General features: G+C 39.7%; 1 protein-coding gene across 1 annotated transcript in view; it reads left to right on the top strand.

Moving 5' to 3' along the window:
* Positions 1–776: 776 nt before the first annotated feature.
* Positions 777–17,029, top strand: part of ppp1r1c (protein phosphatase 1, regulatory (inhibitor) subunit 1C) — a 114,974-nt gene continuing 98,721 nt past the window's right edge. Inside the window, exons 1-2 of the mRNA XM_041201785.1 lie at positions 777–907; positions 1,125–1,182. Of these exons, the coding sequence (XP_041057719.1) occupies positions 827–907; positions 1,125–1,182 (139 nt within the window). The 5' untranslated portion in view covers positions 777–826. The remainder of the gene's footprint in view (positions 908–1,124; positions 1,183–17,029) is intronic.

The raw sequence follows: 17,029 nt of genomic DNA on the forward strand, positions 1-17,029 counted from the left end.
CATCCTTATTTAGACTTGCCACCAGCAACATTTGGATAAGGTGAGCCAGTTTTCTCCTGGATTTGTGGGTGTATGGCATATGAACAGGAGTGCTGTGTACTCAAAAGTGAAGGTCTGATACAGTACATGCACCTGCGTCAAACAATTGGGATGAGTGAGCAGTCTGACATTGAATCTGAGCCAAACTCAAACCAGGACAGATTCATGTGCATGCCTGAATTTTGAGGAACTAAAGTTATTTAGCTAATGTATCTCATCTCAAGTGCAAAATATATGGTGCAGAATTTAAGTTATGATTCCTCCACTAAGCAGTTAGGTAGATGTGCAGCGTAATCCACTCCATCAAATATAAGAAAAGAAAAAGCTTCCTGAGTTGTGCTTATCAATAATTAACAGTGCATCAGCAGAGTCCAAAGGGAGCTTATATTGCACATTTGAGTAGACTGCTAATAATATATAGTAGATGGATTGGTGTATTCAAATCCCAGGACACAAAGCCATTCAAGTCCAGCATCGCATTTTAAATTAGCCTGTGGATAAATGCCTGACTATTGTGGAGTTGGGCTAGTGTACAATTAGCTCATTGTTTTTGATGGTTTGTATTGAAGGGACTGTAGGATTGCAATATCAAAGGCAAACATGCTCCTGGATGTCTAATGAGGGAGTTGCTCAGTACAGTAGACGCAGCTTAGAGGACCTTTATTCACTAACTGGGAGACTTTGAGGCAGGCTGCAACAGTCCCTGTGTCTTTCGGAAGTGTAACGGTGGATAACAACAGTAGCTCATTTCTGCTTTCAGGATTGTTGGAGTCTCCTGTGCTACAGTATGGAGCCAAATAGTCCAAAGAAGATTCAGTTTGCAATGCCATTATTTCAAAGTCATTTAGACCCTGAGGCGGCTGAACAGGTAAAGAAGCACCTTTCACAAGGCATTTGAAAAATGAAAACATTTCAAATGGGTTTTATGCATGTTGAAGCAAGTCTTATTTTAAATTCTTGTTGTTTTCTCACCATTACTTTCTATTAAAAAATTAAAAGGTACTTATAAAACAATTGCAGTGGAGCTTAAAGTTTCAGTATTGGTAGCTAAAATAATTAGTTCTGTTTTGGCTGATTTTCCACAGATCAGAAGGCGAAGACCTACTCCAGCTTCACTGGTTATTCTTAATGAGTCATCACCAGGTAATTGATAAATGGTAGAAATCATGTGAACTAAGCATATACGTACAATGACAAGTTAGAAAAAATGCTTTTTTCTTGTGGTGCTGTGATTGAATTAATCACTGCTGATTTTTAAAAATTATTAGCACATTATGTATAAAGAAAGTAGCAGGCAACGTGTTAGCAGTTTCAAAATTTTGGAGAAGGACATTTTTGTTTGAAATGTGTCTTTGCAGAATCCATGGCATAGCTAGCTAATTAACTGTGATTTGTTAAAATTGCTTCAAAACCTCTGAAGGTTATTTTAATAATTCACCAGAAAGCTTAATTGTAATGCTGGAGACCCTCAGCTGTCTTTTATCACTAGTTATTAGTGACCTGATACCACTGATAAAAGAGAAACATACTGACAAAGGCAGTCAATGCTAAAGATCTGTATGTAACATATTGTTAATGAAGATTTCAACCTAAAGGTTACTTGGTATCCTACCCAGCACTCTCATATTAAACTATCTCGTGGACCGTGCATACAGGCTGGAAACCCAATGTGAAACAATGGGAATGTATTTAATCAGCAGGCAGAAATCAGAATGTTCTTGGTTTTTCTGCACCTGTTTCTCACATTTGTTCCAGCGGGTATATCTGGGCTTTGTCCTTGTGAACTGTAAACAGAATACAAGATAAAGGAATCTGGCTCTACAAATGGACATTGTACCGACACTGCATACATGCACTTTTTGCCCTTGAGATTTTTTTAAATTTGGCTGCATGACTTTATTACTAGAATACATCATTAAACTCTGCGCATTTTTTTTCCTTAACCTGTCCTTGTGTCTGGTTATATTCGTACAGTGTTCCTTAATTTGCTGATAGAAAAGATGCATCTGAGCATTTTTTTTTTGAACACACTGAATGATATAAAGATCTGTTCAGAAGGAAACTGAAACATTCTGGAAGCATGCAGTAGTGAAGCAACTCTCTCAGGAAATGAGTCACCAATTAAAGTACTGCAAGAGTCATAGGGCAATATTGTAGGCTCCAGAAAGTACGATATTAGCTTCCATAGAAATTTATATATCAAGGCTGTCTTGAACTCATTGAAGACCTTTTAGTATCATGTGAATACTTATTGATGTGCTTGAATCAGGTGATAAGTGAAATAGCAGACTTCTGCATCAGTCTTCAGTTTTCAACCTAATTATGAGCAGTCTTTTGAGGCAGGTGAAATCTGTTACTAGTCAGAAGATACAATGTACAATTTATAGCCAGTTGTAGTCTATGTGTTTGAAGCTGGCATATTGATCAGCATTTTACAGAGAATATTGGAAGCAATTGTAGTAACTTGACCATATAATTTGCAATAATTTCATCCCAATAAAAATACAAATACAACTGTTGAAGAAGTTTAAACCATTAAGTTCACCTTCAGCGGAGTGGTTCACAAACTAAAAAAAAATCATCCAGGCCTGTAAGTATTTGTGTTTGACATTCTCGAATTATTTTTTCCTCTGTCTCTTTCTGTTTATCTTCACGCTTTCTCTCAATAGCTCTCATTTGCTTTCTTTCTGTTTCTCACTCTTATCTTCACAATTCTGTCCTCCTCTGTGTGCACCCTTACTTCTGCCTGTTTCTCATTGTGTCTCTATACATTTCATACATCATCCTTCATTGCTTGACCAAATTTGCATCTTTTTTTTACATATTTTGCAGGCTAGGGTCTGAAATAAAATGTATCTGGTTGAAAATAGGATTGATGGGCAGCCAGAGAGAAGTGAGGCTTAGGCTGGCAAGGAGTAAGCAAGTGAGGCCTGGTTTGAGGGTGAGCTATAGATGGTTCTGCTGATAATGTTGTGGATCATTGTTAAATGATAATCAAGCAATAATATAAGTGCATGGGTGCAATGATGGGATTTTTCTATGCCTCCCACTGGCTCAATGGTGGCAGTTGTGAGAACAGTCACAGCACCATTATTGGCAATATGTAAGACTGGATTCCTGCCCATTTTAACTCTCATTGTATTTCCCAATGTCACTTTGTAGCACCTGTCCCAATATGATCAGGCATATTATAATGAGATGGTAATAGTAGTGTGACCTCAAATGCTGTGTTTGGTGTCACTATTGTCTCAGCAAAGCTGGCCATTTGGAATGCCTGTACAGAACAGGCATTCAATGCTGCTTGGCAATGTTTCATGTGATAAAAAAGCATAGCAGGCAAATAAATGGATGGAAGCACAATTGATGAAGACTTCTGTATATTTATATATAAAAATTCTTCAGTGGAGGTAACTAAATATGTTTTTCCCCTGGATGTTACCTGGCACTTTAAGGTGTTCCAGGCATGGGAATCTTGCAGAAAAAAGGCACTTCCAACCTTCTTTACATGATGAGCTTTGCATTACAGATGACAAAATCCTTGGCAACCCAATTTAGATATGATAATTCAGCTGATTCCAAAAACTTAAAAAGGTCAATGCCAAGTCATCCAGGTGGGCCTGGCACACTACTGGCGGCAACAGAGTCAGAAAGGAAATTTTGAATTAATATCTTTAATGATATAGATAAATGTTCCAAATAATAAGACAGCAGGACATTTAGTAAAGAAAACTACAGTAACACAATTGTAAAGAATGAAATTACAAAAGAGAGCTCTCTCCCATCCTAAGGCTATAATCCATTCCGAATCCAACTTCAGCCTCTATGGCCCTCTGGTTTCTGTTGAGGTCCTTGCCCTTAGCTTTTCTCTCATTAGTGTATATTGTAATAGCCCCTGTACCCATCAATGCCAGTCAGCACCATGACACCAGATCAACTCCAACAGAAATGAGCTCAACTTGTGCTTCAAATACACTGCTCCGTCCTAAAACAAACCATGCCTCCCCGTACCTCTCACATCTACCTCCTTTCTAGGAGGGATTCTGGTACTTATCCTCATCAGGTCAGTGTAGATCAGGACCCCTCACACACTGAGACCCTGTTTTCTCCCACTCTAAGCCTCTACCCCCAGCTTCTCTTGCACCTATGCATGCACCACGTCCCATGTGACATGTTGCCGCTTAGCATGCTGAGCTTTCCACTCTTCTAACCAGGTGCACTTTATCCTATTTTGGGTGCCACAGCCTTTAAAAAAAGTAGAAGAAATTACAAATTCCATGCATCAATAAAGGAATCTGTAAGATCATAAAGATGCAGTGACAATGTGCCATTTCTTTTGTTATTATTTTTTTCCTGTTTTAAACTATATTGATTTTTAAAATATTCTCTTTGGTTGAGTGGTATTAATAGGCAAAGGCAAATATCAGTTCAATATTCTAGCATCTGTATTTGCCTGCTCTTTCCAGGCTTTGTAATGGCGGAGCTACCAGACCGGACTCTGGAATGATTTTGCAATCAAATGCTTCCGATCAAGATGCCCTCATGCTTGATACTTAATCCTTGCATGGTGAGCTAATGAGCCAGACAGACCAGGTTTAATCATTAGTTTGCGCTAAGCTGATGTCAGTGCTAAATCTGAGTGTTCCATTTCTGAGATAAGTAGGGAAAAATATTATAGAATTCCACTGTATTGAAGGAGGTTTCTTAGCCCATCACATCTGTGTTGATTCTACCTACTTAATTACCTTCTCCTGCACTTTTGTCACCAACTTTTCTTTTTTCTACATTCTCCTTTAAAAATTATTACCACATCAACACTTTTTGTTGGTGCATTCCACTTATTAATAATGATGGGTAAAAAAGAAAACGATGTTCCCAGATTCTCCATTTTTTTTGTTGATGATCTTAATTTTATGCACTCTAGTGATTTACCAGCGGAAATAGTTTCTCTTCATTTAGATTATCAAACCTGAAACAATCCTGAACACCTCAGGCTCATGTCTGTATTTTGGATAATGTTAGCTAACGTGAAAACTTCAACCCCTGGTATGGTAGAATTAAAAATAGAATACTTCACCATTTACAACCCAATAGGATAACTATTTTAGGATTGCTATGGAATTTCCCCTTTCTGACTGAAATTTCAATGAAAAAGATTTGTTGAAACTTTTTATCAAGAATCTGAAAAATGAAAGGATGTGTACACACCTCTTAGTGTGAATGACAATATAAAGGAGAGGGCTCTAAGAAGAAGATCTCACTCAGCTGTAATATTCTCTACAGCTGAACAGCCTGTCAGCATTGACTATCTAGGCCTCATGTTTAAGAATGTCTGTTCGCTTAAATACTGGATTGCTGCCAGTACCTCTGGAACAGTGCTCCTAAACGAGTCAGCATCTTCAGGAATGAAGATGGAAAATTGAAAATGAAAATGCATCTGGTCCTGAATACTGCTATTAAAAATCATTCACAAAGCATATTTTGGCAAATGACTGAATTTTCATTATGTCATCTCCTCTGAAGAGCAGAAATTGCAGCTTTAATATGTTCTTAACATCAGGAACACGTTGCAATAAATTGCAACAATCTCCAATAAAGAACAAGGCCTCAATGCACACACTTAACAAAATCTCTTTCGCACCATGTTCTGAGAAGTGAAACTTGTGGAGAAGAGAAGGGAGGATATTGACAGGACCAGTCCCATCCTGCAAACATAGGAACCATGACTGATGCAAAATGTCCTGTTCTCCAAGTCAAAAATGGCAGTTATTAATGAACTATAGAAAAAGATGGGAAAATGCCAGCAAATCAAGTTTTGTTGATAGAAAGTTACCTCAATTTGCAAAATCTAACAAAATAAAACTACTTATTAACAAAAATAGCCATGTGAATATTTAATGGAGGAAGAATTGATCTGGTTGTTACGTGCAGTAAAATTGTAAATTTTTTTTGTATGTATAATCAGAGCAATTCATTCCCCCAAAATATTTGTGTAAAGATGCTTCACAATGACCCTGCACATAATATTCATAGTTTTTTGTTTCTGAGATTTACATTGATTTACAAAATTGACATAAGTTTAAATAGTTAAAAATTGAACACGTTTTAAAATGCTATTATGTTAGGGAACAGGATGATGGGGCTAATTAAGATATTAGGTTAGGACATTTGGCATCGAAGTTTTTATCCAACTTTAGTAAATAATACCAACATATTTCTTCTTGATAGGTGTACAGTCTCTTAAATTAATTTAGTTCAGGCAATCTTGATTTTTTTTTTCCTTTTCTCTCCTCCTCCCCTATTCAGACACTCTTCATTTAGTCTACCATTGACACACAATATTTCCTGTATCCAGCATTTTTAACACTAATTTGGACTCTTTAAAAGAGTTTTTTGAAGAGGTAACAGAAAAGGTCGATGAGGGTAATGCTGTTGATGTGGTGTACATGAACTTTCGAAAGGTATTCGATTCAGTGCCACACAACAGACTTGTGAGAAAAGTTATTGCTCATGGAGTAAAAGGGACAGTAGCAACTGGAAAAATAGGAAGTGGAGAGTAAATGGTCAATGGGTATATTTTGGGCTGGAGGAAGATTTGTAGTGGAGTTCCCCAGGGGTCGGTATTGGGACCTTTGCTTTTCCTGATAAATATTAATGATCAAGGTCTTGGTGTCCAGGGGACCATTTCAAAATTTGCGGATGCTATGAAGCTTAGGAGTGTTGTAAGCTGCGAGGAGGACTGTGTAGAACTTCAAAAGGACATAGACAAGTTGGTGGAGTGGGCAGATAGGTGGAAGATGGAATTCATTGTGGAGAAGTGTGAGGTGATACATTTTGACGGGAAGAACATGGACAGACAATATAAACCAAGGAATGAAATTTTGAAGAAGGTGCAGGCACAGAAAGACCTAGGTGTATATGTGCATAGATCATTGAAGATGGCAGGACAGGTAGAGAGAGCAGTTAATAAAGCATATAGTATCCTGGGCTTTATTAATAGGGGCATATAGTACAAGAGAAAGGAGATTATGCTGAATTTATATATGACTGTAGCTAGGGTATTGTGTACAGTTCTGGACACCACTTTATAGGGAGGATGTGAACACATTGGAGAGAGCGCAGAAGAGGTTTACAGGAATGGTTCCAGGGATGAGAAACTCCATTTACGGAGATAGATTGGAGAGGTTGGGATTGTTCTCCTTGGAGAGAAGAAGGATAAGAGGAGATTTGATAGAGATGTTCAAAATCATGAGGGGGCTGGACAGAGTAGATAGGGATAAGCTGTTCCCACTCATAGAAGGATCAAGAATGAGAGGACTCAGATTTAAAGCAATTTGCAAAAGAAGCAAATGTGACGTGAGAAAAAGCTTTTTCACACAAGTGATTTGGGTCTGGGATGCACTACCTGGAAGTGTGGTGGAGGCAGGTCAATCAAGGCATTCAAGAGGGCATTAGATGATTATTTGAATAGAAACAATGTGCAAAGGTACGGGGAAAAGGCAGGGCAAGGGCATTAGGTCATAATGTTCATTTGGAAAGCTTGCGTAGACATGATGGGCTGAATAGACTCTTTCTGTGCTGTTAAAATTCTGTGATTCTGTGATAAGTAATTTAAGAAATGATAATGTTACAATGAAGTTTTAGATTTAGTGCAATGAGTTCTGGATTATATCTGAACTAGGAGTGTTTGACTTTGAGACTGAGTTTAAAGTTTCTGTGCCTTAACAAATTTATTGTCTTTCACCTTGAGCAAACATTTCTAAATAGCTTTTTAATGAGCTTGTGCTTCATCCCAAAAACAAAGGTAAAACTGAATGAATTATTAGGGACCTCAGTAAATCACTGATCTATTTGCACTGTTTTGTTACCTGAATGGAATGTGCAATTAAATTGCACAGGATTAGAATGTAAAATCATTAGAATGAAAAAGGGATGTTCAATTCTTCCACCCAACCCTGTGTTATTCATATTCAGGACATGTACAGATTACTTTTATCTCTGTCACATAATGGTGCCATGTCTACATTACTTATCACTATTGAAACACCAATTAGTTTGCATACACTGACTGATTCAGCACTTAGATTGTAGTTGTTTTGAATAGTGAACAACTTGAAGTATAAAGTAACTACTTAAATTATGCTTCATTGGTCTCAATCATGTTGATTAGTTTTCTTCTCATGGTTCAGTGCAAAGCTTGAAATCTCTTCCTGATTTGAACAATTTGGATCAGTTTCATAGTATATTTTAAATGATGACATAAACTACGGTTCCTTGCCTGACCACATGTCTTTCATGCTATTCACAAATCTTTTGAAATGAAACTTATGCAGTATTTTCTGAAAGTAAAACTTTATTGTGCGTGACACATTTTCAGTAAAAAGTACATTGACAAGGATTTGTTTTCCTCATCAATTTTCTCCAAATCGACAAAATAAAGCAAAAACGTTGAGCAATCCTATGGATTGTCCACCAGAGATCCAAAGAGTTACAATCTCTTTAGCTAATTTTTCTGGATCAGTTTGGTGAATTTCATGAATTGTTTGCCAGGCTGGAATGGGAATGTGTTATTCTGAGTGGAAGTAAAACTAGACCCACAGACCATTCATTGAATTGTGCCTCCTCTCAGCTGAAAGTAGAGCAACATTAACAATGGCCATGAGAAGGGAAATTCATGGCTAAAGCATCCTACCTCAACCTGAAGCAGGACATAGGTTGGCAAGTTGCACTGCTAAATTGAAAGAAATTGTAAAAAGGACATTTTTACAAAACATATTGATTAATGGGTTAGGCCTGAAGTCAAAATCATAATTGAAAAGATCTTCAAGAAGCAAATTAATTGAAATGAACAGCATAGTTCATGGTCATTAAAATGAAACCCAGGAACAATCTAAGATATCTAAATATTTTGTGCTGTCAATGATTATTTCAGAAAGAGGATTGTTGCATGGATTAAGAAAAGCAAGGAGAAAAAGAAGGATTAAAGGGAAATTTGTAAACTGCCCTGTCAACTACTTGCAGAGTTGACAAAGTGCCTGCCATTCCGGTTTAATTCATGTGGCACATTATCCATACAGAAACTAGATTACTTTTCCCAAGGTGCAAAAGTGTGGCAAAATGCATGTAACTGTTGTCGACACAATCCGCTTTTTATTGTGTTTCTAAGAGGTTTATATCCTATTAAGCAGAAGGAAGCTTAACTTTGCGCTGAGAGGCTGTGAGCATTACCAAAACATAAATTTCAAAGAAAACTACCTGCTTTACAAATCCTTTAATGAAATACTTTTTCTTTTTAAAGGTTGACATTTTACTGTTATCCTAAACTCTTAATATTAGAAGCTACAAAAATGCAGACTGCACACACCCTTTCACAAATCTCATTATCCAGAGATAATCCTGTCACGGGTTTGGGGGTGGTGGGGTGGTGAGTGGCTGTATTATGACAGTGATTGATGGAAATTTAAACCTAAAAGGGAGAATATTTAGTCAAGATCCTTATACCTCCATGCCTAGTATCCATACCTTTGTGAAAAGAGTGGGCTGAATTTTTCTAGGAGCTGTAAGTCCCGCCATTGATGTTGAAAGTGAGAGCTGGTGGGGAGAGATGGTGGGACCCTGCTGTGGCATTTTGCTGGCAGCAGTCAATTAACAGGCTACACTGAGGCCACCATACCAGCAGCCTCAGCAGCACCATGTCTAGTAGTGGCCAGTGCTGAGGGTCAGCTCCAGCTCCAGAATGAGGGCACAAGCCAGGCAAGTGGGTGGGGGGTCGTGGAGGGGAGCAGGGGGATGGTGGTGATTGTTATGGCTGTGGCACCTTGGACACAGGGATGGCAATTGCTGCCAGGGAGCTCCTCTCCCCCGCTGTGAGCCTTGCAGTACCTATTTAGTAGCCCAATTGGCTGCCCAGTGGGCTGCTTTGCCCCTAATGTTCCCACCGCTCCATCGTGATGGAAAAAGGCCGGGCTCTCCTCCTGATGCCTTCCCCGACATATTGTCAGCCATACTGCCTTCTGGCCTGTCTCCAATGGGTTGGGAAAATTCAGCCCCATGTTTTCTGGTGCGATGAGAAATGTATCTGATCCGACAATTCTAGGTTAACTCATGCTGTAGATTGGGTGTAATGTTGATTTTATTCCCTGCCCAATTCTTCAGTGGCATTTGACATCTGCATTACACTCGATTGTCTAGGTTTCTCAACTAGGGTTGGTTGTTCGGGGTGGGGGAGAGGGTGCAGTGGTGGCGGGGTTAACGGTTTTAAAAACACTTTTAAAAAGTTATTGGCCTCCACTGGGACTGTAACACAGTCCCTTTACAATTTTTGTGCTCAGTTTAGAGAACATTGATCACCATCCTTTGTGGCAGTCACAAGATCAACAACTCTCTTACATAGAGTGCCATTAACATAGTAAACTGGCCCAACGTGCTTCACAAAGGTTTTATCAAATAAAGTTTGACACAAAACTACATAGGCTTGGTCAAAGCGATGGATCTTAAGGACAGTCTTACAGAGGTTGCAGTCAATCAGAATAAACTTGGTAATATACTAGACCTGTTTGAGCTTATTATAATTTCTTGGCCCATAAATGCTTGCTGGTGGTGAATGTCTTGAAAGTGAAATTTGTTCAGGTGATATGTCTGAGTTTGCACATTCTAGTATGATAGTTATGAGATATGTGGTACAATAGTGGTAGTATGCGTGCGAATGTTCTATGTGTACCTAATCCCCATGTCATTGAGAGCAGAGACAGGAGGCCTAAAAATTTTAGTGTACCTCAATATTAGTAGCAGCTGCAAAAGCAACTGAGGGTCTTGGCATAAATTATATGCCAGAGGCAAACCACATAGCACCCATTTGGACCAGTTGTTGACGTGGAAGGAGTTCTTATTACAGAAAGGTAACTTCATGGCTGTCGCTGCCTCAGCTCCTCGGCCTGTTTCCACCCACCTTAGGTTCCTCTTGAGGCCTTCTCTCTATCCCTGTGCCCTCTTTTTATTGTAGCAAGCTATCCTCCCCTGGATGCTGGGTCCAGACTTGGTACGTCCACTATGTCACAAGTGATGCTTCATGAAGCTCCACAAAGTACCCAAATGAGTCGGACTCACTGTCTGGCAGGTTCAATAACCTTGTGCACTGGTAATATCAGGGCAGTGAAGTAGCTGGTGGTCCTGTGCCTACCACATTATTGGCTCTGATATTCTATACAAATAAACACAATGTTTGCAGTCAGTGGCGAATGAATGGCATTTGCCCACAGACTTTCTGTTGGTCTTAACACGGTGATTTGCAGTAATTAGAGAGGCAAAAATAGAGTGATGCCCTCCACGGAGGATCTGTGTAAATAGGGCAAGCAGGCCTCTTCAATTATTCAGATTGAAGAATCCTCATTGAGTCATGCAGGGTGCAATTTTCAGCAAACAGACCCAAAAACAGTGGGGAGGTCGGTAACGGGTGATGAACTCGTTACTGGCAAGATGATATGTCAAATCTGTAAAAGGAAGTAGCAACTCTTAGTGCTGTTGGTGCTTTTTGTGTTGCTGCCTCAGAGGTCCAAGGTAGAGCTGCCATAAACTGCTCGAATGCTGCAGTGAAGTGTGGATCAAGGTGAGTAAAGTCCAAGACAGGTAAACTGACTTCCAAGAAGTTGGAGATCACCTGTCAAGCAGTGAAAGCACACTCTAAGAAATGTTGTGAACACCAAACTTTCACTTTGGCATGGCTGCAGCTCTTCAGTTTCACTGTTTAAAGGTTTCCCAGCCAGTCAATTACAATGAACAATGGCTCCCTGCCTTATTCTCACCTGGTTTAACCTGGCAACTTTCACAAAGCTCAAGAAACCCATGCTCTGAATGTTAAAGTTTTCTGAGTTAAGAATTCTGGGTTAAGAGCAGAATCAATGGCTCAACTGATTATTTTAATTACTTTCCGTCAGATCCACATGGGTTTCCCCTCGCTTTCGAACCTTCCCTGTGAAATCCAGAAGTGAACGGGATCATGTTGAGTTTCTGACCTGTCTCCCATTTTTGGAGCTTTAACTCCCCATCTGCAGCCATACCTGGCTGCACCACCCCCCAACCTTGGCTGCTAAGAGACGCAGCCCTGTTGTCTTCCGCCATCTTTGTGGTGGGGATGTTTGTGGAACCTCCTCTTCCTGTTGGCTGATTAATTGTCCACCACCATTAACAACTGTAAGTGACAGAACTGCAGAGAGCTTTGATCTGAGCTGTTTGTTGTGGGATCACTTAGCTCTGCTATTGCATACTGCTTCCACTATTTAGCATGTTTATAATCTTGTGTTGTATCTGCACCAGGTTGGTATCTCATTTTTAGGTATTTCTGGTGGTAATCCTGGGCATGCTGTTCTATACTCCTCTTTGAATCAAGGTTGGTCCCTTGGTTTGATGGTAATGGTAGAGTGAGGGATATACTGGGCCATGAGATTACGATTGTGATTGAATACATTTCTGCTGCTACTGATGGCCTACAGTGCTTCATGGATGCCCAGTTTTGAGCTTTAGAACTGGTCTGAAGCCATCCCATTTAGCACAGTGGTAATGCCAAATAACATAAGGGAGAGTGTCCTCAGTTTTAACAACTTCCTATCAATACTGTCATGGATAGGTGCATCTTTAAAAGATAGATTGATGAGGACGAGGTCAAATAGATTTTTCTCTCGTGTTTGTTCTCAACCCACCTGCCATAAGCCCAGACTGGCAGATGGGTCCACAAGACCATAAGATGTAAAAGCAGAAGTAGGCCATTCGGCCCATCGAGTCTGCTCCACCATTCAATGAGATCATGGCTGATCTGATAATCCTCAACTCTATTTTCCTGCCTTTGGCCAATTACCCTTATTCCCTTACTGTTCTCAGCCTTGAATATACTTAATGACCCAGCCTCTACAGTCCTCTGCAGTAAAGAATTCCACAGATTCACTACCCTCTGAGAGAAGAAATTCCTCCTCATCTCTGTTTTAAATGGGCGACCCCTTACTCTGAAATTATGCCCTCTGGTCCTAGACTCTGCCACAAGGGGAAAAAACCTCTCAGCATCTACCATATCAAGCCCCCTAAGAACCTTATATGTTTCAATAAGGTCACCTCTCATTCTTCCAAACTTCAATGAGTACAGGACCAACCTACTCAACCTCTCCTCATAAGAAAATCCCTCCATACTCGAGAGTAACCTAATGAACCTTCTCTGGACTGCCTCCAATTCCAGTAAATCTTTCCTTAGATAAGGGGACCAAAATTATTCCCAGTATTCCTGGTGTCGTTTAACTAGTGCCTTGTATAGTTTTAGCAAGACTTCCCTATTTTTATACTCCATTCCATTTGAAATAAAGGCCAACAATTCAGTTGCCTTCCCTATTACCTGTTGAGCTTGTTTGTTAGCTTTTTGGGATTCATGGGCAAGGACTCCCAAATCCCTCTGTGCTCCAGCTTTCTTCAGTTCTTCTCCATTTAAGTAATATTCAGCTCCTCTTTTCTTCCTGCCAAAGTGCATAACCTCACATTTTCCCACATTATATTCCATCTGCCAAGTTTTCGCTCACTCACTTAACCTGTCTATATCCCTTTGTAGGCTTCTTGTGTCATCCTCACCACTTGTCTTCCCACCTATTTTTGTGTCATCGCAAACTTGGCGATAGTACATTAATTTCCCTCATCTAAGTCATTAATATGTATTGTAAATAACTGAGGCCCCAACACTGACCCGTGTGGCACTCCATTAGTTACAGGTTGCAATCCTGAAAATGCCCCCCTTATCCCAACTCGCTGTCTCCTATTAGTTAGCCAATCCTCTATCCATGATAATATAGTACCCCCAACGCCATGGGCTCGTCTTATTAAGTAGCCTTATGTGCGGTACCTTATCGAACGCCTTTTTGAAATCCAAATGTATTATGTCTACTGATTCCCCTTTACCTATCCTGCTTGTTACCTCCTCAGAGAATTCTAATAAATTTGTCAGGCATGATTTCCCCTTCATGAAGCCATGCTGATTCTGCTTGATTAGATTATGTATTTCTAAATGTTCTGCTATTACATCCCTTATAATGGACTCCAACATTTTCTCAATGACAGATGTTGAGCTAACCGGCCTATAATTACTTATTTTTTGTCTCCCTCCCTTTTTGAATAAGGGTGTTACACTGGCCGTTCTCCAATCCTCTGGGACTTTTCCAGAATCTAAGGAATCTTGGAAGATTATTACCAGGTGCATCCGCTATCTTTGTAGCTACTTCCTTTAGTACCCTAGGATGCAACCCATCAGGTCCAGAGGACTTATTGGCCTTTATCCTCATTAGTTTCTCTAGTACTTTCTTAAGTGATAGTTATTGTATTTATTTCCTTCCCCACTTTTGCCCCTTGATTATTTAATATTTTTGGAATGTGATTAGTATCTTCTACCGTGAAGACTGAAGCAAAGTATTTAGTCAACTCCTCTGCCATTTCCTGGTTCCCCATTATTATTTCCCCAGCTTCATTCTCTAAGGCACCTATGTTTATTTTGGCCTCTCTCCTCCTTTTTTATATATTTAAAGAAGCTTTTACTGTCCATTTTTATATTACTTGCTAGTTTACCCTCAAAGTTTATTTTCTTCCTCTTTATTTTTTTGGTCATCTTTTGTTGGTTTTTAAAACTTCCCCAACCCTCTGGTTTACCAGTAATCTTTGTCGCATTGTTTGTTTTTTCTTTCAATTTCCTTCCTTCCGTCCTTCAGAATGGAGCCAGCTCAGTCAGTAGTGGTGTTACTGAGCCATTCTTGTGATGAACATTGAAGTCCCTCACCCGGAGTACATTCTGTGCCCTTGCTACCCTCTGTACTTTTTCCAGGTGGTGCTCAACGTGAAGCAGCACTGATTCATCAATTATGGGAAGGCGGTAGGTGGCAATCAGCAGATTTCCTTGCCCTGTTTGACCTCATGCCAGGAGTTAATGTTGAGGATTCTCAGGGCCACTCCATCCTGACTGTATACCACTGTCCTGCCACCTCTGGTGGGTCTGTATGCTGTTGGACAGGACATACCCAGCGATGGTGTGAGAAGAGTCTGGGTAATTGTCTTTCAGGCATGACTTGATGTGAATCACTACATCAGGCTGTTGCCTGTCTGGTCTGTGGGACAGCGCTTCCAATTTTGGCACAGGTCCCCAGAGATTACTGAGGAGGGCTCTGCAGGATCAACCGAGCGGGTCTGATGCCTAGGCCAATGCTGAATGGCCAATTCAGTTTTATCCTTACTGTAGGTGTCAGTATATAAATCGTCCTTTGAAGCCTCAAAAAATTCCCCCAAAATTGAGGGCCGACTTATATGCCAAATGGAAAAATGAACCACCACCGTTAGTTTTGGTGTTTGCCATCTTTGTTGTTTGGCCTCCGGGGTCTGTTCTGTGTGGATGCATCTTAAACTCCCACACATCGTCACAACACAGCCGTTTTACCTGCGCAATCCTTTGCACTGAATTTACAGTAAGTAAAGCATCAATGTGTGGGGTGAAAAATTGAAGTTGACTACTAATGCAAGTATAACATGTTGTGGCTGAAAAGGGGGACTTAGTATGCAAAACATATGCAAAAAGGTGATTTTTGGGGCTGAGAAAATGGGGTCATCTTATACACCAGATTGACTTATATGCCGTGACTTATGGCTTTTGACTCTTCTTTAGTGGTTTGATATAACTGACTGGCTTGCTAGGCCATTTCAGAGGGCAGCTGAGAGTCAACCACATTGCTGTGTGTCTGAGGTCACATAGGTTAGACCAGGCAAGGATGGCAGACTTCCTGGCCAAAGGACATTAGTGAACCAGCTGGAATTTTATGAAAATCTGGTAGTTTTATGATCCCCATCACAGAGTCTAGCTTTTTAATTCCAGACTTATTAATTAATTGAACTTAATTTCACCCAGCTGCCATGGTGGGATTTGAACTCATGTCTCCGGAGCATTCGTCCAAGCCTCTAGATTACTAGTTCAGTATCAATATCATCGAGCTATCATTTCCATTACTTACTGTTCCTTCTAACACAGTGTCACCTGCAAACTAGGATATACAACTCTCTATTCCTTGTCCAGTTCATTGATATACATGCTGAACAGCTGAGGCCCCAGTACAGAACCCTGGGGAACATCACTTGGCACATCTTACCAATCAGACTGTGTTCCCTTTATCACTACTCTCTGTTTCCACCTCCCAACCAATTACCAACTCATGTCACATATGTGTTTGGATGCTTGAGCAGAGCTATACTCCTTGGACATCTAATTTTCTGTGTTATACATAAGCAGGAGGAAGAGTTTGCTTTCTCTGAGTGTTGAAAGAAAGTGAAAAGTTTATAAATAACCATTGCTCATGCTTGGTATTTGCTAGATGACATTGTTCTGTAAAGAGAGGAAGAAATAATTTAAATTCTTGTCTAAAAGATTAAATTCCTTTGTCCTACTGGGCCTGAATTTTTAATCAAATGAAACAAAGGCATTATTTTCTTTTCTGAGGGCTTTTTTTCCTGCTTATTTTAGAAAAATACTTAAAATTCAATTTTAAATATTTGTGGCTTTGTCAAAACTAAGCAGCAGAGCAATTTTTTTCTCTAATTATCACTGGCTCCTGATGAGAATGTGTTTATTTTGTCCTTGTAGCTCTGCCCCGAGTATGCTGTGTAGGTTTGATTTTTGAACCATATTTACTTCTATTCATTCAGATCAACCATGGTAATGAATCCTTTTTTTTTCTGTGCTGACTCAGAATGATGATTTGAAGTGGAACCATTTAATCATCAGCAGTGTTCAGGTCACTTGTTTCAGCTTTTTGTTGAACTGGATTATGTGAGATATTGCAGTTTAGGAAAAGAAGTAAATGAAGCATACAAAGTCTTTGCTTGAATGTTTCTGTTGTTTAATATTCAAATATTATCTCTTTAGTTTTATTTCTAAGGCACCGAATAGCAATGTATAACATATATATATTGTGTATATATTTCATATATATAA

This window comes from Carcharodon carcharias, chromosome 12 (genome assembly GCF_017639515.1).
Source record: "Carcharodon carcharias isolate sCarCar2 chromosome 12, sCarCar2.pri, whole genome shotgun sequence".
NCBI lineage: Eukaryota > Metazoa > Chordata > Chondrichthyes > Lamniformes > Lamnidae > Carcharodon > Carcharodon carcharias.